At 38.2% G+C, this 16,685-nt stretch overlaps 1 protein-coding gene across 1 annotated transcript; it reads left to right on the top strand.

Moving 5' to 3' along the window:
* The first annotated feature begins 722 nt into the window (after positions 1 to 722).
* cited4a (Cbp/p300 interacting transactivator with ED-rich tail 4a) lies at positions 723 to 6,510 on the top strand. Its single transcript, XM_039653057.2, has 2 exons — positions 723 to 878; positions 3,052 to 6,510. The coding sequence occupies exon 2, from the start codon at positions 3,062 to 3,064 to the stop codon at positions 3,779 to 3,781; it is 720 nt and encodes a 239-aa protein (XP_039508991.2). The 5' UTR covers positions 723 to 878; positions 3,052 to 3,061; the 3' UTR covers positions 3,782 to 6,510.
* Positions 6,511 to 16,685: the final 10,175 nt, after the last annotated feature.

Below are 16,685 nucleotides of genomic sequence, written 5' to 3'. Positions count from 1 at the left end.
ATATATAATTTAAGCAATTTGTTTTTGTCAAGCATTTACACACAATCTCTTTAGATCGCAGGGTTTTGAAGATCACAAGAAACATAAATGCAACATGCATAGTATAAATGAACATGTGAGGATAGTACTGTATGTTTGGGCAGTATACAGATCTAGTGTCAATCCAATTGCTCATGCTCCACGCCAGCAGGAGGTTTTCTTTCTTCTCGCAGTCTGCCTCTCTCTTTAAAATGGTAAATATCCCATTTACATAAGAGTGCAGAGCTGCGACCTGCTTTATGTCCATTTCTGTTGAGATACATTGGATTAGAATAGCCTACTATGAACCAAAAGTCCCTGAGTTGGGTAAATTGATCAATGAGCACTTCCTCGTCAGTAAAATCTAGTCCTCTCCTTTACAGATCTATAATATAAAACATACATCAATAAAATAAATATTGTTCGTATATCTTCAAATTATAACATACCACAGGTGAAAAAGCGAGAGATGTATGATTAAAAAAAAAAATGAGACTACCAATATCAAGTTTCCCTTCATAAATGAACATGTGTAAACAACAAGCAGCACCTATGAGTTGTGTTTTAGTTTATGAGTAATTTCTAAGGAGTCTGGCCAGTGCACATTAAACTGAAGGCCATGTGAGTAATTGGCCAGTGACGTCTGTGTTGAGAGGAAGAGCCAATCACAGCAGGGCAGAGGCGGGATCATGTAGCTCCGCCTCTCTCACTGGTCTTCTTTATGTATGTGTGTGTAATCCTTGAGCTGACCCAGAAAGCGCTCAGCAGCAGATCTGAGAACAGCCTCTGGAGATACCTGCGCTGCTTTACAGACTGACAACACGAAAGAGCATCTTTACAAGAACAGGATTTATTTGACGGTATGTGCTTTTTATATATAGAGATCACTGTGATAACGAGTAGGCAGGACCTTTTTATTCTTTTTGTGAATTAAATCCATGAAATCAGCATGTGCATATTAGCGGTAGGCTATTTAAATATTGGTATGGCTGAACATACGGTTGGATAGGTTAAGTGTGCCTTTAGTTCTTAGATCTCAAAACATGTTAAGTATGACTTTTGTTCTCAGCAAAAAATGCATGTAAATATATCATTAGATAATATTATACTAATACTTTAGTGTCAGCATTTAAATGTTCTTTTCTATGCAGAGCTTTAACTGAACATTTAATCCCATGAGTGCACTGATGTTTAATGAAAGTTTCTCTGTGGTCTGACAGGGATTGTGAAAGTCTTTAACCTGTATTTTATTTAAAGGAAGATTTAATCTAAGTAGAAAGAAGATAAACTCTTTGTTTTAGACAGACAGAGAGAGAGAGAGAAAGACAGAGGTGCCCTAGACCCCATACGACATTGTTCTTTATCTCTTATTTCTATCCTAAATTGTGACATAGGCATAACTGTGGACTACTAAAAATATGTTAGTATCTGTTAAACATGTTCTGATCCACCCCTGGAGCGATTGAATTGAGGGATGAGAGACAACAACACTAGACAGTGCATTTTCTTGAGGGTTTGCAAAAATAAAAACAATTGAATAAATCATCTGCATGAATTGGAAAGATTCATTAAATTATACCTTTAATCTCAAAATGTTATGTAATGAGTATAACCAACTGATATGTCTACAGATTAATACTTATTATAATTGCATTGCACTTCAAATGTTATTTTTACATAATATACATTCTCAAAACTCTAAACTCAACCCTGTCATTTGAGTAGATGCGATCAGTCATAGATTTTGTCATTATCTCTTGCTCACAGTAGGTTGGCTTTGTTTGCTGAACACCTCCCTGCCTGTTATTGTTTTGATTCTCCTGGCGGCTCCTTGGTGCTCATTACTGCTATACGTCTTCTGCTAAGGGCCCAAGTCATAATATTTATGATATATCTGCATTGTTTAAGCTTGTAACCACAATGGGTTTTAAGTTTCTGTGTCAAAATATGTGTGTGTGTGTGTGGGGGCATTTAATCAGTGAGATACATTTGCTTGTAACCACAACCCTCACTAAATTGTGTCGAATAAAACATAAAAATTGTCAAGAGGGTAACAACTGTTTTAAAGTTTTATTTTCTGAAAATGATTTATGAGTACTGATTAAAGGGTTAGTTCACCCAAAAATGAAAATTCTGTCAGTATTTACTCACCCTCATGTTGTTCGTTCATCTTCGCAACACAAATTAAGATATTTAAGATATTAAGATCGCTCCATAGGCTTCTTGAGGGAATGACTCTTGCTGGCATCGAAAAGTCATTAAAGACATCGTTAAAATAGTCCAAGTGACTACAGGGGATCAATTTTAACTTTATCAAACGACGAGAACACTTTTTGTGCGCAAAAAACAACAAAAATAACGACTTTATTTCAACTATTCACTTCCTTCTCCATGAGCCTGTAGTCAGTTAACGTAGTGTGATTGCGTAAAGCTACGTCACACGTAGGCTCGCTATTGGCCGACGCTGGTCATGTGTGTGATGCGTGTGACGTACAATAACAGAAGCTTACGCTATTAAACTAGTAACCTGACTCGTGCACAGGGAGAAATAAACCAATAGTTGAAATAAAGTCGTTATTTTTGTTGTTTTTTGCACGTTGATAAAGTTAAGATTGAGCCCCTGTAGTCACTTGGACTATTTTAACGATGTCTTGAATGACTTTTCGAGGCCATCAATTGTCATTCCCTCAAGAAGCCTATGGAGCGATCTTAATATCTTAAATATCTTAATTTGTGTTGCGAAGATGAACGAAGGTCTTGAGGGTGAGTAAATACGGACAGAATTTTTATTTTTGGGTGCACTAACCCGTTAAAGGTTTATTTTCTGAAAACGATTCATGAGTACTGATTGAGAAAAGTATTTATTATTATTATTATTACAGTGGACTGACTGCAATCAGTGAAAGTTGATTGCATCGAGACTGGCCATCAAATTAACAATTGTTTAGCCAAATAAAATTGGTTTGCCCCACAGATCAGCTGATACTGAAAGGTTGCTTGAATATGTGCTTTTCTTCTCATATATCTCTACAGTTGAAAAGGCATGGCTGAACACATGATGATGCCAATGAACCACTCTGCTGGCGGAGGCCTGCACGGGTATCGCATGGGAACGAACGGCCCTTCAGTGCACGGACACCAGCCCGGTCTGCGGACCCTTCCCAATGGGCAGCTCGTGCACTACAGCAGGGGGCCTCAGAGCTCCATGGAGGCGGCCATGAGGCAGAGGAACGTGATGAACGGCGGCATGAACGGTCAGGTTAACGGCCAGATAAGTGGTGGACATCCCCACCAAATGCAGCTAGCCAATATGATGTATGGAGGTCCGAATCAGCAACCACAAGGTCACCCTCAAACCCAGCACCATCACATGCACCCGCAGAACCAGCACCCACAGCAGTACATGGGTGGAGGAGGCCTTACACCATCGCAGCAGCTGATGGCGAGCATGCACCTTCAGAAACTCAACACCCAGTACCACGGGCACCCGTACGCTCCCATGAATGGGCATCACATGGGAAATGTCCAGCACAGAATGGGTCCTGCTCAGTTAGCGAGCATGCAGATGGGGATGGGCGGCCCAACATTGGGCTTCAACGTCATGGACATAGACTTGATCGATGAGGAGGTTCTGACGTCCTTGGTGTTGGAACTCGGGCTGGACCGGGTTCAAGAGCTTCCTGAGCTTTACCTCGGACAAAACGAGTTTGATTTCATCTCAGACTTTGTGTGCAAGCAGCAACCGAGCACTGTCAGCTGCTAATCCAAATCAAAGAAAGACTTGGTGATCAAGGAATATAAGGGGCAAGACGAGAAAGGCTGAAACAACCTGCTATGCATTATGTAGTGCACACTTTTTGCTTTCAATGAGGGAAAAGACTTGAGTCTTTGGAGAACCGGGCCTTGTCTTGCCCCATTGGTCATCCTGGATTAACGGTGACTGAGTGTCCCTGGGACGAATGTAACTTGACGTGGTCGAAAATGAAGTCTGCGTGGAACTTTGCAGAAACCGCTTCGCCTCCTCAGGGGCAACTAGAATCAATAGCATTTAGAAATGTATTTATCTGACATCTACCAAAAAGCAAACGTGATCTGTGGTGATATAGACTTGCCTTTTCTCAAACAAACCCCAAGACTGAGTGGGAATTGAAGGCTGGTACTTCAAAATGGGTTGATTTTTCCAGTTGCTCTTAATGGTATTGGAAATGGTAATGGGTTGTGAGGTAATAGCGGACTTGTATGAAACATTCTTTGTGCGCAGTGTAACACTGTCCCTTTGGTCATTTTCTTTATAGAGCTATTCAAAATTTTAAAGGGTTAGTTCACCCAAAAATGAAAATTTTGTCATGTTGTTCCAGCCCCGTAAGACCTTCGTTCATCTTCGCAACACAAATTAAGATATTTAAGATATTAAGATCGCTCCTGCATACTAGTCCATAGGCTTCTTGAGGGAATGACTCTTGCTGGCCTCGAAAAGTCATTAAAGACATCGTTAGTGACTACAGCAGCCCAATCTTAACTTTATCAAACGTGCAAAAAACAACAAAAATAACGACTATTGGTTTATTTCTTCCTCTGCGCGAGTCAGGTTACTAGTTTAATAGCGTAAGCTTCTGTTATTGTACGTCACACGCATCACACACATGACCAGCGTCGGCCAATAGTGAGCCTACGTGTGACGTAGCTTTACGCAATCACACTACGTTAAATGACTACAGGCCCATGGAGAAGGAAGTGAATAGTTGAAATAAAGTCGTTATTTTTGTTGTTTTTACGCACAAAAAGTGTTCTCGTCGTTTGATAAAGTTAAGATTGAGCCCCTGTAGTCACTTGGACTATTTTAACGATGTCTTTAATGACTTTTCGAGTCATTCCCTCAAGAAGCCTATGGAGCGATCTTAATATCTTAAATATCTTAATTTGTGTTGCGAAGATGAACGAAGGTCTTACGGGGTTGGAACGACATGAGGGCGAGTAAATACTGACAGAATTTTCATTTTTGGGTGAACTAACCCGACGGTAAACATTTGTCGCATTTACCGCTTTTTGTTGACTGAATTAGACCCAAAATGAGGATATGTCTTGATGCTTTCAGGAATATTTCTGTGTTAGATAAACTTGCCTAGAAAATGGTGGAATGTTTTGTAGCCTCCCTCGCTAAATGCTGAGCCTGTTCTCCCTGCTGAGGAAACTGCCTTATAGTTTTTACACAGATACTGCTGAATATTCACTGTAGACATTCCTAAGTTGTTCATGAAATGAGGAAGAAACTGCTGTCTTGATATGACTCAAAAGCTGGCTTCCTGTTTCCTCATACGCTCCTTATTGCAGTAAACATGGACCACGATATTCATGAAGCCATGACGAATTAAACCTTGTTTCTAAATGAACCTGAATGTCAATTCTTCAACTATTGTTCGAAACAACCACTAACCACAGCACTGGTTTCCTGATGTTCCTTACTAACCAGCACGAACACAGCAGGTTTACACTTGATTACATTTAAATTACTCTTACACCCTTCTTAATTGAGGTCAGGATAGTCAGTCATCTCAGATGGCCTGATAATTACAAAACGGACGTGTTCATTTGCTTGCTATCGCTCAGGGTGTAATGAAGAGTAGGGAACGGCTGCCCTGCTGGGTTTGAGAACTTCCTGTGTCGTTATGTTGGTCGTTCTTGTGTTAAATACCGTGGGGGTTGGGTTGGTATGGAAATAGCACAGCATACAGTAGTAGTAGGTTAATCTGTTCCACCAGAGCTGGGCTCAACTCCCTCGGCTTTGCCCGCCCTGGCTCGGGTAATTGCTTGGGATTGTGAACAGAGTTCACCAAATAAAAAAAGCACAAGCAAAAAAAAGACAGAACTAATGGGGCATATTCTCACTCTAAAAATTGCTGGGTTGTTTTAACCCAATTTTGGGTAAAATACGGACAAACCCAGCCATTGGGTTACATTTTTAAATTACATTATTAACCCAATGGCTGGGTTTGTCCATATTTTACTCAAAATTGGGTTAAAATAACCCAGCATTTTTTAGAGTGTGTGTTTTACAACTCCAACTTGGCTTTGATGCATACGAAACTCAGTTTCAGACTCAAAGTTTACCGGCTATATGTAGAGACTGGAATGTCTTCCCTAGCATTTTGTCAGTTTTGAGTTTTGGATAATTATAGACAAACCACGTCTAGCATCGAATGAATTGTAGATTATTATTATTTAATGATTTTGGCACATTCCCAGCGATCCAGTCTTATTTGACTATCATTAGTTTTGTTTGTTAAAGGGAGGGAATATGTCAATTTCAAGGCTGTCAGTCTGTATATCGTAAATCAGAATGTTCCCTGCCGGTGAGATTGTGTGTTCTCCTCCAAACTGTGTGCTGTCATGAACTGTCGCCGTGCCCCCACCAATGCTTTTTGTAAATGTTGTTGATTCTATCTTAAGAAAATGTATTTATTTTCATTGAAAATAAAATATTTATTTAAGCAAGTGGTTTTATTGAGTGTCATTGAATGTGTAATTTAATTTTGATGGTGACAAACTGACAATCACAAGATTTACTGGTAGAAATTCACAGTTTCTGTGCAGATATTTACACAATAACTGGAAAAAGGTTATGGTTAAAACCTAAAAAGAAAGAAAAAAAAAATATATATATATATATATATATATATGCTGAATGGAACCAGCACAGATCAAAAGCAGAGACAGTATATGAGATAATCCACCTTTAAAAACAACATTCAAATTTAAGTTACTCGTTACTGGTTTGCTAGACCAGCTCCATCAGCTCATTTTTGTTTGAGAACAGCAGAACTATGCAAGAAATGCCGCGTCTAAACAGAATAAACCTGCTGGACTAACATGGATTTCATGCTAATTTATAATGAAAACAATCTGGCAAGAAACAAACCTGTTCGTAAATATAATTGTCAATCCCAAAACACTGACTGTGTAAATGTTTCCTGTCAAATTACTGCACAATTTCCATATTAAAATAATCTAGGGATACACGATATATCGGCCGATATATGTTCATTTTTAATGTTATCGTTACCGGACTGGTAAGAAAATGTGGCCGATATATTAAAACCGATAAATAATGTATTATTCCCTTCAGCTGAGACACTTGCTGTTTATGTTTTTGAATTTCTTGAAATATGATTGAAATCTCTTCAAAAAATGAAAATCTGGTTCAGGACAACATGAGCAACGCATGACACTATAATGAGAACATCATTATAATTGTGCGCTTGGGACGTGGATTTAATTGTGAGACTTATGTTTTTGTAATCAGGCTCTTAAAATTAGATACAAATTTGGATTTAAGTTTATCGGCCGATATATCGGTTATCTGCTTTCAAATATTAAGAATTATCGGTTATCGGTATCGGCCAAAATTTTCATATCGGTGCATCCCTAAAATAATCCTTATGATTCTCAGTACATAAATCAATAGAAAACATTGAAATTATAAGGCAGGCAACATCTGTTTTATTTAAGACTAGTTGCTTTATTTCCATCTTTCCATGCGTCTTATTTACAAGTCCTCTTTAGATTTTAGAGCGTTTCTGTTATCCAAGAGTGGATGTTCCCATAGGCGATGATCTAATCTGTCTTACTCAGTGGGATCAGGTCTGAGCGTCTCATCTGACGGGCAATTGCTAACAGTCTGTTGCTTTGTTCTGTCTCAAACACACTAGACTTACATAAAATCCATAAAACAAGGATGGGCTTAAACCTGTTACCAGACAATGGATATGGACTATAATATTGACCAAACCAACATTAACCAGTGCTTTTCTACATTACTCTGCCTTCAGATTAAAACAGGACATCTTGTAACAAAAACACCTAAATCCATATGTATAAAGTGGATATTTATCAGTGCTGTGCATCACTGCATGTTAATCAAATCACAGTCTCCAGTCTAAGCCATGAAATGTCACTGTCTGGCACCGTCCTCAAACCAGACTCATCTATAACAGCGCAGAGCTCTGTGAATTTCGATATGACTGAAATTAAGATTAGATAGCATGTTAAAGCAACTGTAAATGTATAATAAATGCATTTAGCTGCTGGTTTGCATCTTTATGCTCCGTATAGCTTTCTGCTTTGAATCTCTACTATCATTCCTTTTGTTTATATTGTTAAATATAACTTACTTTACCTTTTACGAGTCCATCAAACAACTGTGGTGAGTAGCATTAGTCAATAAACACGGTGAGTACTGTATTGTCACTTGCAATGTATAATAGCGGTGAGGACCTCACACGTGATAAATGGCGGAGAAGATTTCAGAACTAGAGATAGCATCCAAACTTTAATCGAGGATAGGGGCTTTAGACACTGCTTTGGATGCGAGTTAGTCACTGAAATTTGATTGGCTGCTGGCTGCCATATTTTCTAAAACTCCAATATTTCAGGATATGTTAGGACAACCACCAAAGAAGATGCATACCAATTTTCAACTTCATGGATCACACGGTTGCATATTTATAATGTTTTTTTAATTTATTGTTTTTATGTTGGGCCCCGTATTGGCAAGTTTAATGAAACTTGGTGTGCTTACTCAGAATGCCATTTTGTTAAGTTTTGTTAAGCTTGGACATTGTTTTCAGCAGATATACGTCAACTCGTAAAAATTATTGCTGCCGGATAAATTAATTAACTTATAACTTTGCAATGCTTCGATGCCACCTAGTGTCGAAAGGCTGCCTATAAAAAGTTTTTATATTGCAACCTCATTTATTTTTCCTGAACACCATCACGATTGAAAACGCGACATTGATTTCCTATAACAGTTCAATAAACAGTTAAAATTAAATCACTTACATTTTAGATGCGCAACATTGGCTGATTTTGTTCTGTTTCAGCAGCGAAAATAGTTCCAAACAAAAATCACGGCAGAACCACAACGCATGTCACAGGAACACTCGACGTGTTTTCATTACTGAATTATTCAGCATTTTGAACGAATCGATTCAGTCAATGACCCATTCATTAACATCTGTCTCATTCTTGAATGATCAGCCGTTTGAACGAATCGTTTGAATGAATTAATCAATGACTCGCCTGCCGCCACCTACTGGCGGTTTAGTGTTAATGTTTAAAAAGTAGTATCGTTCTTTCAAACGTTTCTAATATGCAATTATTTTTATGCAATTAATTTTTCAGTGTAATTGACTTAATTTGATCAGCCCCTAGGGTAACAGCCATATAGTGTCTTATTATTCTAAATAATTGAATTTTTTGGTCAATTTTAGTAATTTAAAATGAAAGATGAAGCATAGAATTAATAATATTGGGGGAGGGGATGCCCTTTAAAGGTGCAGATATTAAAATATGGTGATTTAAATATTAAAGCTGATTGAACACTGATGAGAATATTGTTTCAGAATAAATTGACACACGCACACAATAATAAAAATAAAAAACTTTTTTACTCTGACAACTGAACGACAGATTTACTTGAAAAAGCTTAATGTCGAGCCTTCCCAATATACAGCAAAGTCACCAGGAGAGACAAAGACATCAGTAGGCAGTGGCCTGGTGACCATGTCGTGGTCCACCAGAATTCATAGTTTACCCTCCTCTTTTTTTACCACTACACCACTGCTTGGGCCCTAATAATTTCATGAAATGCAAATCAGATTCTTTTAACCTTAGTCATACAACCTTTTCAAAGAATGCCTTAAGCCATATTACCTCATAAGCTGATCATCAACATGCAGACATGTACAAACGGCAAATCATATCAAAATAAGACAGTCTCTGTCCTATGCTGGCACTGACTGCTCTTCTTGTCTCCACCCTGTCTCTCAGACGGCTTTCCATGTCTCTCTCTGTTGACTCATTCAGCCAGTGTCATACATGTGTATGTAGACAGGTGACTGCCACTTACAAGCATTTATTTAGTCATCCCTCAGTCTGTGTAAACAATCTAAAAAAACAATACAAAAAAAAAAACAGTATGACAGGGATACCACTTTTATAACACATTGTGCTTTCACACCGACAGCATTTCTGATGTGTAAAAATTATTTATTATTAACTGCTATAATTATACAATAGTTATCAGGAGTTTGCCATGAATTTTCATTTTTGTCTGAACAGTTATGGAGGGCCAAAATCATCGAAATGGTTATGTTTAAAGGGGTCAATTATGCACTTTTACAAATTTAATTTGGTTTGGGGATCATCTCCAGGGCCTAATGGAGTTCCAGAGTGTACAAGAGTAAATCTGCGACGATTTACATATTCACATTTTCTGTTGAGTTTAGCAAAAACAGTTGAAACGTTACTTTTAGCGACACTCCTGGTTATGTGAATACTGTAACACGTTAATAAATGCATTGTGAAACAGTCCTTATTCAGCTACCCAAACTCTGACTCGGAGATTCAGCACAGTGGCAGCTTGACAAAATATTAATTGCCATGTTAACTGTTTCCAAGGCAACATTATTCCACCCGACTGAGGAACAGGCAGCAGTTGAGCATCTGTTGAGGTGACAGAGCCGTAGCAGTGTCTTATATGCGGTCACGCCACAAAAATATTATAGTGTTAGTTAGCTGACACAGAGGTGTAACATCACGTCAGTAAAAAGTGACCATCATAATAAAGTGTTACCAACTTGTTTTTAGAGAAATTACAGGCACTAAAAGGTCTGTTCGACTTGAATCGGTGCTGCGCAGACTGATCTGTGTATTTTTTTAAAGTACCGCAAGAGAATTCCAGACAGAAACAGTGCCGGCAAAGATCCGGCATACATCTGGCACAGATGTGGGTCAGAACTAGCCCGACACAATGTTGCCTTACTGGGATGTCACACCAATCGGTCTGTGCAGCGTTGTTTCAAGTCGAACACACAAAAAAACTAAATTTATTTAAATTAACAAGCGGTAAATGATACGGAAGCCCTGAACTGCAACCTAAACAAACAAAAAAAAATCTTTAAAAAAAAAAAAAATTTAGCATTTCGAGATTAAAGCTGAAATGTTTCGAGATTAAAGCCGGAATGTTTCGAAATTAAAGTCGCAATGTTTCGAGATTAAAGTCAGAATGTTTCGAGATTAAAGTCGAAACATTGTGCATTCATAACAGTGCGCTTCCACTGGCTCAGAGCGCGCGTGTGTGAAGTCGAACTGCCATGGATAAACACAAAAAAGTAGCTTTTTACTTTTATCTGGGCTTTCAACAAAATTCTACACACGTCACACGTGCTAGTGGCACGCTTTCTGAGGTGTTTTCGTGATCGTCTAGTCAACACTATCTGGGTGGAGAACACAAATCTTAATCTCGAAATATTTCGACTTTAATCTCGAAATTCTCGAAAAAAAAATTTTTACAGATTTTTTTTCAGATTTTTTTTTTTTTTAGGTTGCGGTTCAGGGCTTCCGTAAAATGCCTCTTATTTTGTACGAATAAATTTGGTAGATTTATATTTGGTAGCTATATGATTATTATATGAGGGTGCTCAACCACACACACACACAAAAATAAAATAAATAAGAAAATAATAATAAAAAATTTGGCAAACCACAGACACTTCTATCCAAAACAACTTATATTGCATTCAACGTATTCATTTGATATTTTTTTAAATATGACCTTGGCATTGCTACTGCCTTGCTCTTCAGGAATACAGTACTATCTTTACAAATTTCAACAAATGATAAGTCACAGAATGTTCTGTCCATCCACCTCAGGTCAAACTATTACACATATATGTTTTTTTTTTTTGATATGAGGATTGCGATTTTTGCAACCCTGTTAACTAAATATTAGGAATGGCATTAAACACAGATTTGTTTTCAAAAAATGGTTGCATGGTCACTGGCTAGTTTAGAATCAAATTTTTAGAAAAAAAAATCTACAAAGATGCATATAGATTCTAGTGTGAAGATTGTAGTTGTTCTGAATTCAGTCTATCCGTGGTGGAGAAGCTGTTCCTGTGCTCCAGAGCTCTCCTGTGAAAGGCCACGCTTGACTGGGCAGTTAGGCTGGAGCCAGCCTCTTCACTGCGCTCATGATTTACATGGCTGTCTGGACGTCACACATACCCCACAATGAGTCTCATTGCGTCAGCAGCCTTGCACTCTTTCTCTTGGTCTCCACACACACACACACACACACACATAAACAACATCCCTCCCCCACCGTCTTCAGGCTTCAGCAATCTGCCTCCCAGAGGACTCTCTCTGACGAAGGCAGCCCTCCCCATCTGTTTAGGTCTCTCTGATTCCCACGAGACGCCTGAATCCTTGTGAACAAGGTTAAAGTGTTCACTACTAAACACAACACTTGACTCGTGTTCAAGGTCTGGGTGAAAACTTGAGGTTCAGCTCTACCTTCAAGGTATACACACTAATCATGAGAACTGAAGGGAGTAATTACAGAGTACAAATACATATTAATAAAATACATGTGAAATGACTAGAGCCAGACCGATATATCGGCAGGCCGATATTATCAGCCGATTAGGCATGGCCGATAAATGAATATTTCAAAAATAAAATAAAAACGGACGAATCACGCTTCAACCATGTCATGAGTGTTGGAGTTGTATAGGTTGTCCACCAGAGGGCACTCTACACCGTCCCTGTTGGCAACACTCGTGAATAACGCGCCACACATCCTGCAACCTGCTGATCCAGCCACCAGTTATGCATTATCATATTATTTTAGTTAAAACTCATAATTAACTACAAGTAACTAATGTTAGGAAAATCTGTTAATATTTTGTTGCGCGTTTCTGAAATAAAAAAAAAATAATAATATCGGCCGATATATCGGAATATCGAATTTTAAAACCAACAAATATTTGTATTGGTATCGGCCTTCAAAATCCTTTTCAAAATCGGTCGGGCTTTAGAAATGACTCTTTGGATTGGAAAATTATCGGGCTTTAGAAAATGTATTTATAGTGCATTTTCGACTGCGGAAATTATAGTGGGTTTTAATCATTTTTCTGGTGTTTTTAAGCATGTAACACGTTTTCAAAAGTTAATGTTTTGAAAGACATCACAATAAACTGAGGTATTTCGAATGTATCTGTACTTGTAGGCCTACTGAGTGTGTAAACTATATTTCAGTTTGACTTACACACTTTTTTTTAGTATCACGTTAAGTGAAAATTCATGGCAGGCCAAGTGTCCATCAGAGAATCCTCATCCTCATTTACTTTTTGGGTGAACCTATTTCTCGTTAAGCCATAGGTTGAACAGACTAATTTGTAATCATCTAATATGTCATTCAAGACACTTCTTTGTGGCCAAGTTAACCTAAATGGTGAGTCACGGTTCTCACAGCTTTTATTTTATTTTTTTTTATTATTAATACAATGTGCCAAATTTCAACAGAAGTGCAAATATTCTGACTGTAACAACAAATAAACCTTCCTCCTCTGGCATGAATGATGTCAACTATTCCAATAAATATTAGACTTAAAAATGGTAGTTGTCAAAACTCAAAACAATATTTTTTTTTTTTTTTTTGCAAGAAGATAAGTATACCATGTTAATGTTTGAGTTGAGTTATTGTTGCTGTTCCATGAGTATTTTATATCTTGACATGTCAAACTGGATAGTTGCCTGGAAAATTGAGCAGGTATGTACAGTATTATGAGAGGTGAAGTCAAAGTATTCATGCCGGCCAATCTAAGTAATCTCAAAACAACTTGACAAATGAATGTTTTAAAGTTTCCAGATGAATACAATCACAGACTTACTGACTCACTCAGTATTATTTTTGCTTTTGCACAGTGAGTATTATTCAATCACTTCCCTTCCCTTAAACTAAAATTCCTTGTTAGTCAGACAGTGGCTGATGTTTTGGAGAGTTGAGGCGTGTGTCACTGATGTTGATGTGGGCAGAGTCATTATTCAGACCTTGTGTAGGAGACTAAAGTCATTGATGGATGAGATCATCTCAGGGTCTCTATGAACGCATTTAAAATTACAATACTGCAATATACTGTCCTTGGCTGTTCCTGTGTGCATAGCGTACAATTAAAGGGATTGGTCACCAAAATAATTACTTGTACCAGTGCTTAATAACTAATAACGGCATGTACATACTATTTCTTCATGAATTCAATTTAAAGGTGACAAAGACCACCAATTCACGACCCATTTTATATATGTAATATCACTCATTTATGAGTCGATTGTAGCCTGGATGCCAGCCCGAACTCCGCCCACATCATTTTTTGGTCGGGAAGTTCGGTCTGGACTCGATCCATTGAGGAGTAATTATGACCGGTCAAAAATGATCGAGCCAATCAAATTGCCAGGGCGGGCTTTATACGATGATGGACAGAATGGGGACCATCATCGTATAAAGGGGAATTGGGGAATTGAGATGTATAGATTCTGCTGTCGCGTCTGTTGTGAAATTTTAATAGACGAACGGAAAACTGAAATCAAGGCATTTGTCGATCGATCGGAAAGATATTTTTGCCGTCCTTCCTACATGATTGGGCAAAAGTGTAACTTACCAGCTGACTCTGATGGTCGCTACGAAGATGGGACGTAATGAAAAGCCTGTGGTTTCTCCTTTGGTCGCACGCATGGAGGACCAAATAAAAGAAGCAACACTCGTTATTTAACTTCTAAAATAAAGTTCTATAGTTGAAAACTGCGCTATGCAAAGTAGTTGACTTACTGCGTTGCTCTGATTGGTTGTAGGTCTACCGACTATCCAATTGAGTGCAGAGGTTTTTTTTTTTTCCTGGTTCGGTTACGACACGCCACGCTAATCAAAGCCTTCAGACTCGCATTCTGACTAGAATATGAGTATGACGAAGTCAGGCCAAGTCGACTGTATTATCTATATTTGATCATAAGACTGAAGGTCAATATTAGGTATTTCAGTGGTATAAAATCCCAGAGAACATGGGAATATCCAAAACCACACATGCAGTTTCAATGAGTACATCATTACGTAACACAGAAGGCTATCAGAATCGCAGGGTTTTAACAGTGCCAATCCATGTGAGTGTTGAGTGGAGCGTAATGGACAACTGAGAAATTGTGGGGGAGTCCTGAAGTGCTCGAGTGACTCATTCACTGCACCCTTTCACTTCTGAGGTACAGCTCCATCCTTCCCCATACGACATCACCCACTCACTGTCTGCATTATTAGCACACAAACCCCCAGAGGTAAATCCACACTCACACATACACACTCAAGTGTGTAGAAGTCCGCAGGTATTGTGCACCACCCACGCACTGAAGCTCTGAGTCATATAACACTGGCCAATGACAGAGCGGGGAGTTTATGATGCAAGCAAGCGTGCTGACTCAGGCATGCAAATGTGTGTCTGCAATAAATGCTCAGAAAATACAGCTGTGGAACTCATGAGACGCATGTACACACACATACGCCCTCATCCATACATATACATACTAAAGTAAATACTCCTCCACGGTGAGAATCACACATTCCCATTACAACCCTCACAAACAAACATTACAAAGACTTTCCATTTTTGACTATTTCTTGTATACTAATCAAATTGTGTTTTCTATCACTACTCCTAAACCTAACCAACCATCAATGAAACATTTTTGCATTTCCCCTTTAGGACAATGTTTTAGTATGTTTGTTTTTCTGTTTGATGAATTACAGAGACATTTGTGTTCACACAATATATCAGATTCAGGATTCTTTACAGTTTTGATTCTGAATTTACACAATCAAAACTGAATTTACATTTAGAATTTACAGTTTTGATTCTTTAGTTTTGAGAACAGCTTTGCCCCTATAATGTGCAACAGAAACACACACACTGTATTTATCTACAAATTCATTTGGGATTCAAATTTGATATTGGTATGTTGGATTATTATAATTAGTGGATCTAATCTACCAATAAAAATAGCGGTGGTCTCCAAAATTCAAACGCTCTGCCGATGTTGGTCCGTGTTTTCGAATCACATTTCGATTCACAATGAAATACACATACATTACTCATTACTGTCGATAAATATGCTGCTTGTGTTTCACCTATCTCTCAGACATTGAGAACATTATTAAAGACATGATAACTGTACGGTTTTTTCAAATTGCTTCACTCAAAAATGAAAATTAAGTCATTAATTACTCACCCCCATGCTGTACCAACCCCGTAAGACCTTCGTTCGTCTTCGGAGCACAAATGAAGATATTTTTGATTAAATCTGAGAGGTGGATCACTACTACTGAGGGATTGAAACGGCCCAGAAAGTCATTGAAGAAAATGTTTAAATATTCCATGTTCCTAGTGGCTCAACTATACGTTTATCAAGCGACGAGAATACTTTTTGTGCGAAAAAAAAACATAAATAATGACTTTATTCGACTATTCCATAACTTCCTTGTGGGCCTTGAGACGAGAGTTGAGGAGATTTCCACGACGCATGCGCGAGAATTGAGATGAGGACGTTACTTTTCAGTTACCGTAATTTCCGCACTATAAGGCGCACTTAAAAGTCTTTAATCTTCTCAAAAAACGACAGTGCGAATCCGGAGCGCCTTATTATGGATCAATTAGTTAACAACGCTCCGAATTATTAAATTCGCCCGACTTTCATTTTGGGTGAACTAACTAACTAACCGACAATATTTACATATATCTATATATACAGCGTTTATTTAACTCCGAACAAGCAAAAGACACAAG

Source organism: Pimephales promelas, chromosome 18 (genome assembly GCF_988280905.1).
Source record: "Pimephales promelas chromosome 18, fPimPro1.hap1.1, whole genome shotgun sequence".
Classification (NCBI taxonomy): Eukaryota; Metazoa; Chordata; class Actinopteri; order Cypriniformes; family Leuciscidae; genus Pimephales; species Pimephales promelas.
Note: the sequence above shows the minus strand (reverse complement) of the source record. Positions and strands in the feature narration are given on the sequence as shown.

Bases quoted from the DNA above. Each gene is read 5' to 3' on its own strand.
- cited4a (XM_039653057.2), top strand. From the start codon at position 3,062: ATGGCTGAACACATGATGATGCCAATGAACCACTCTGCTGGCGGAGGC.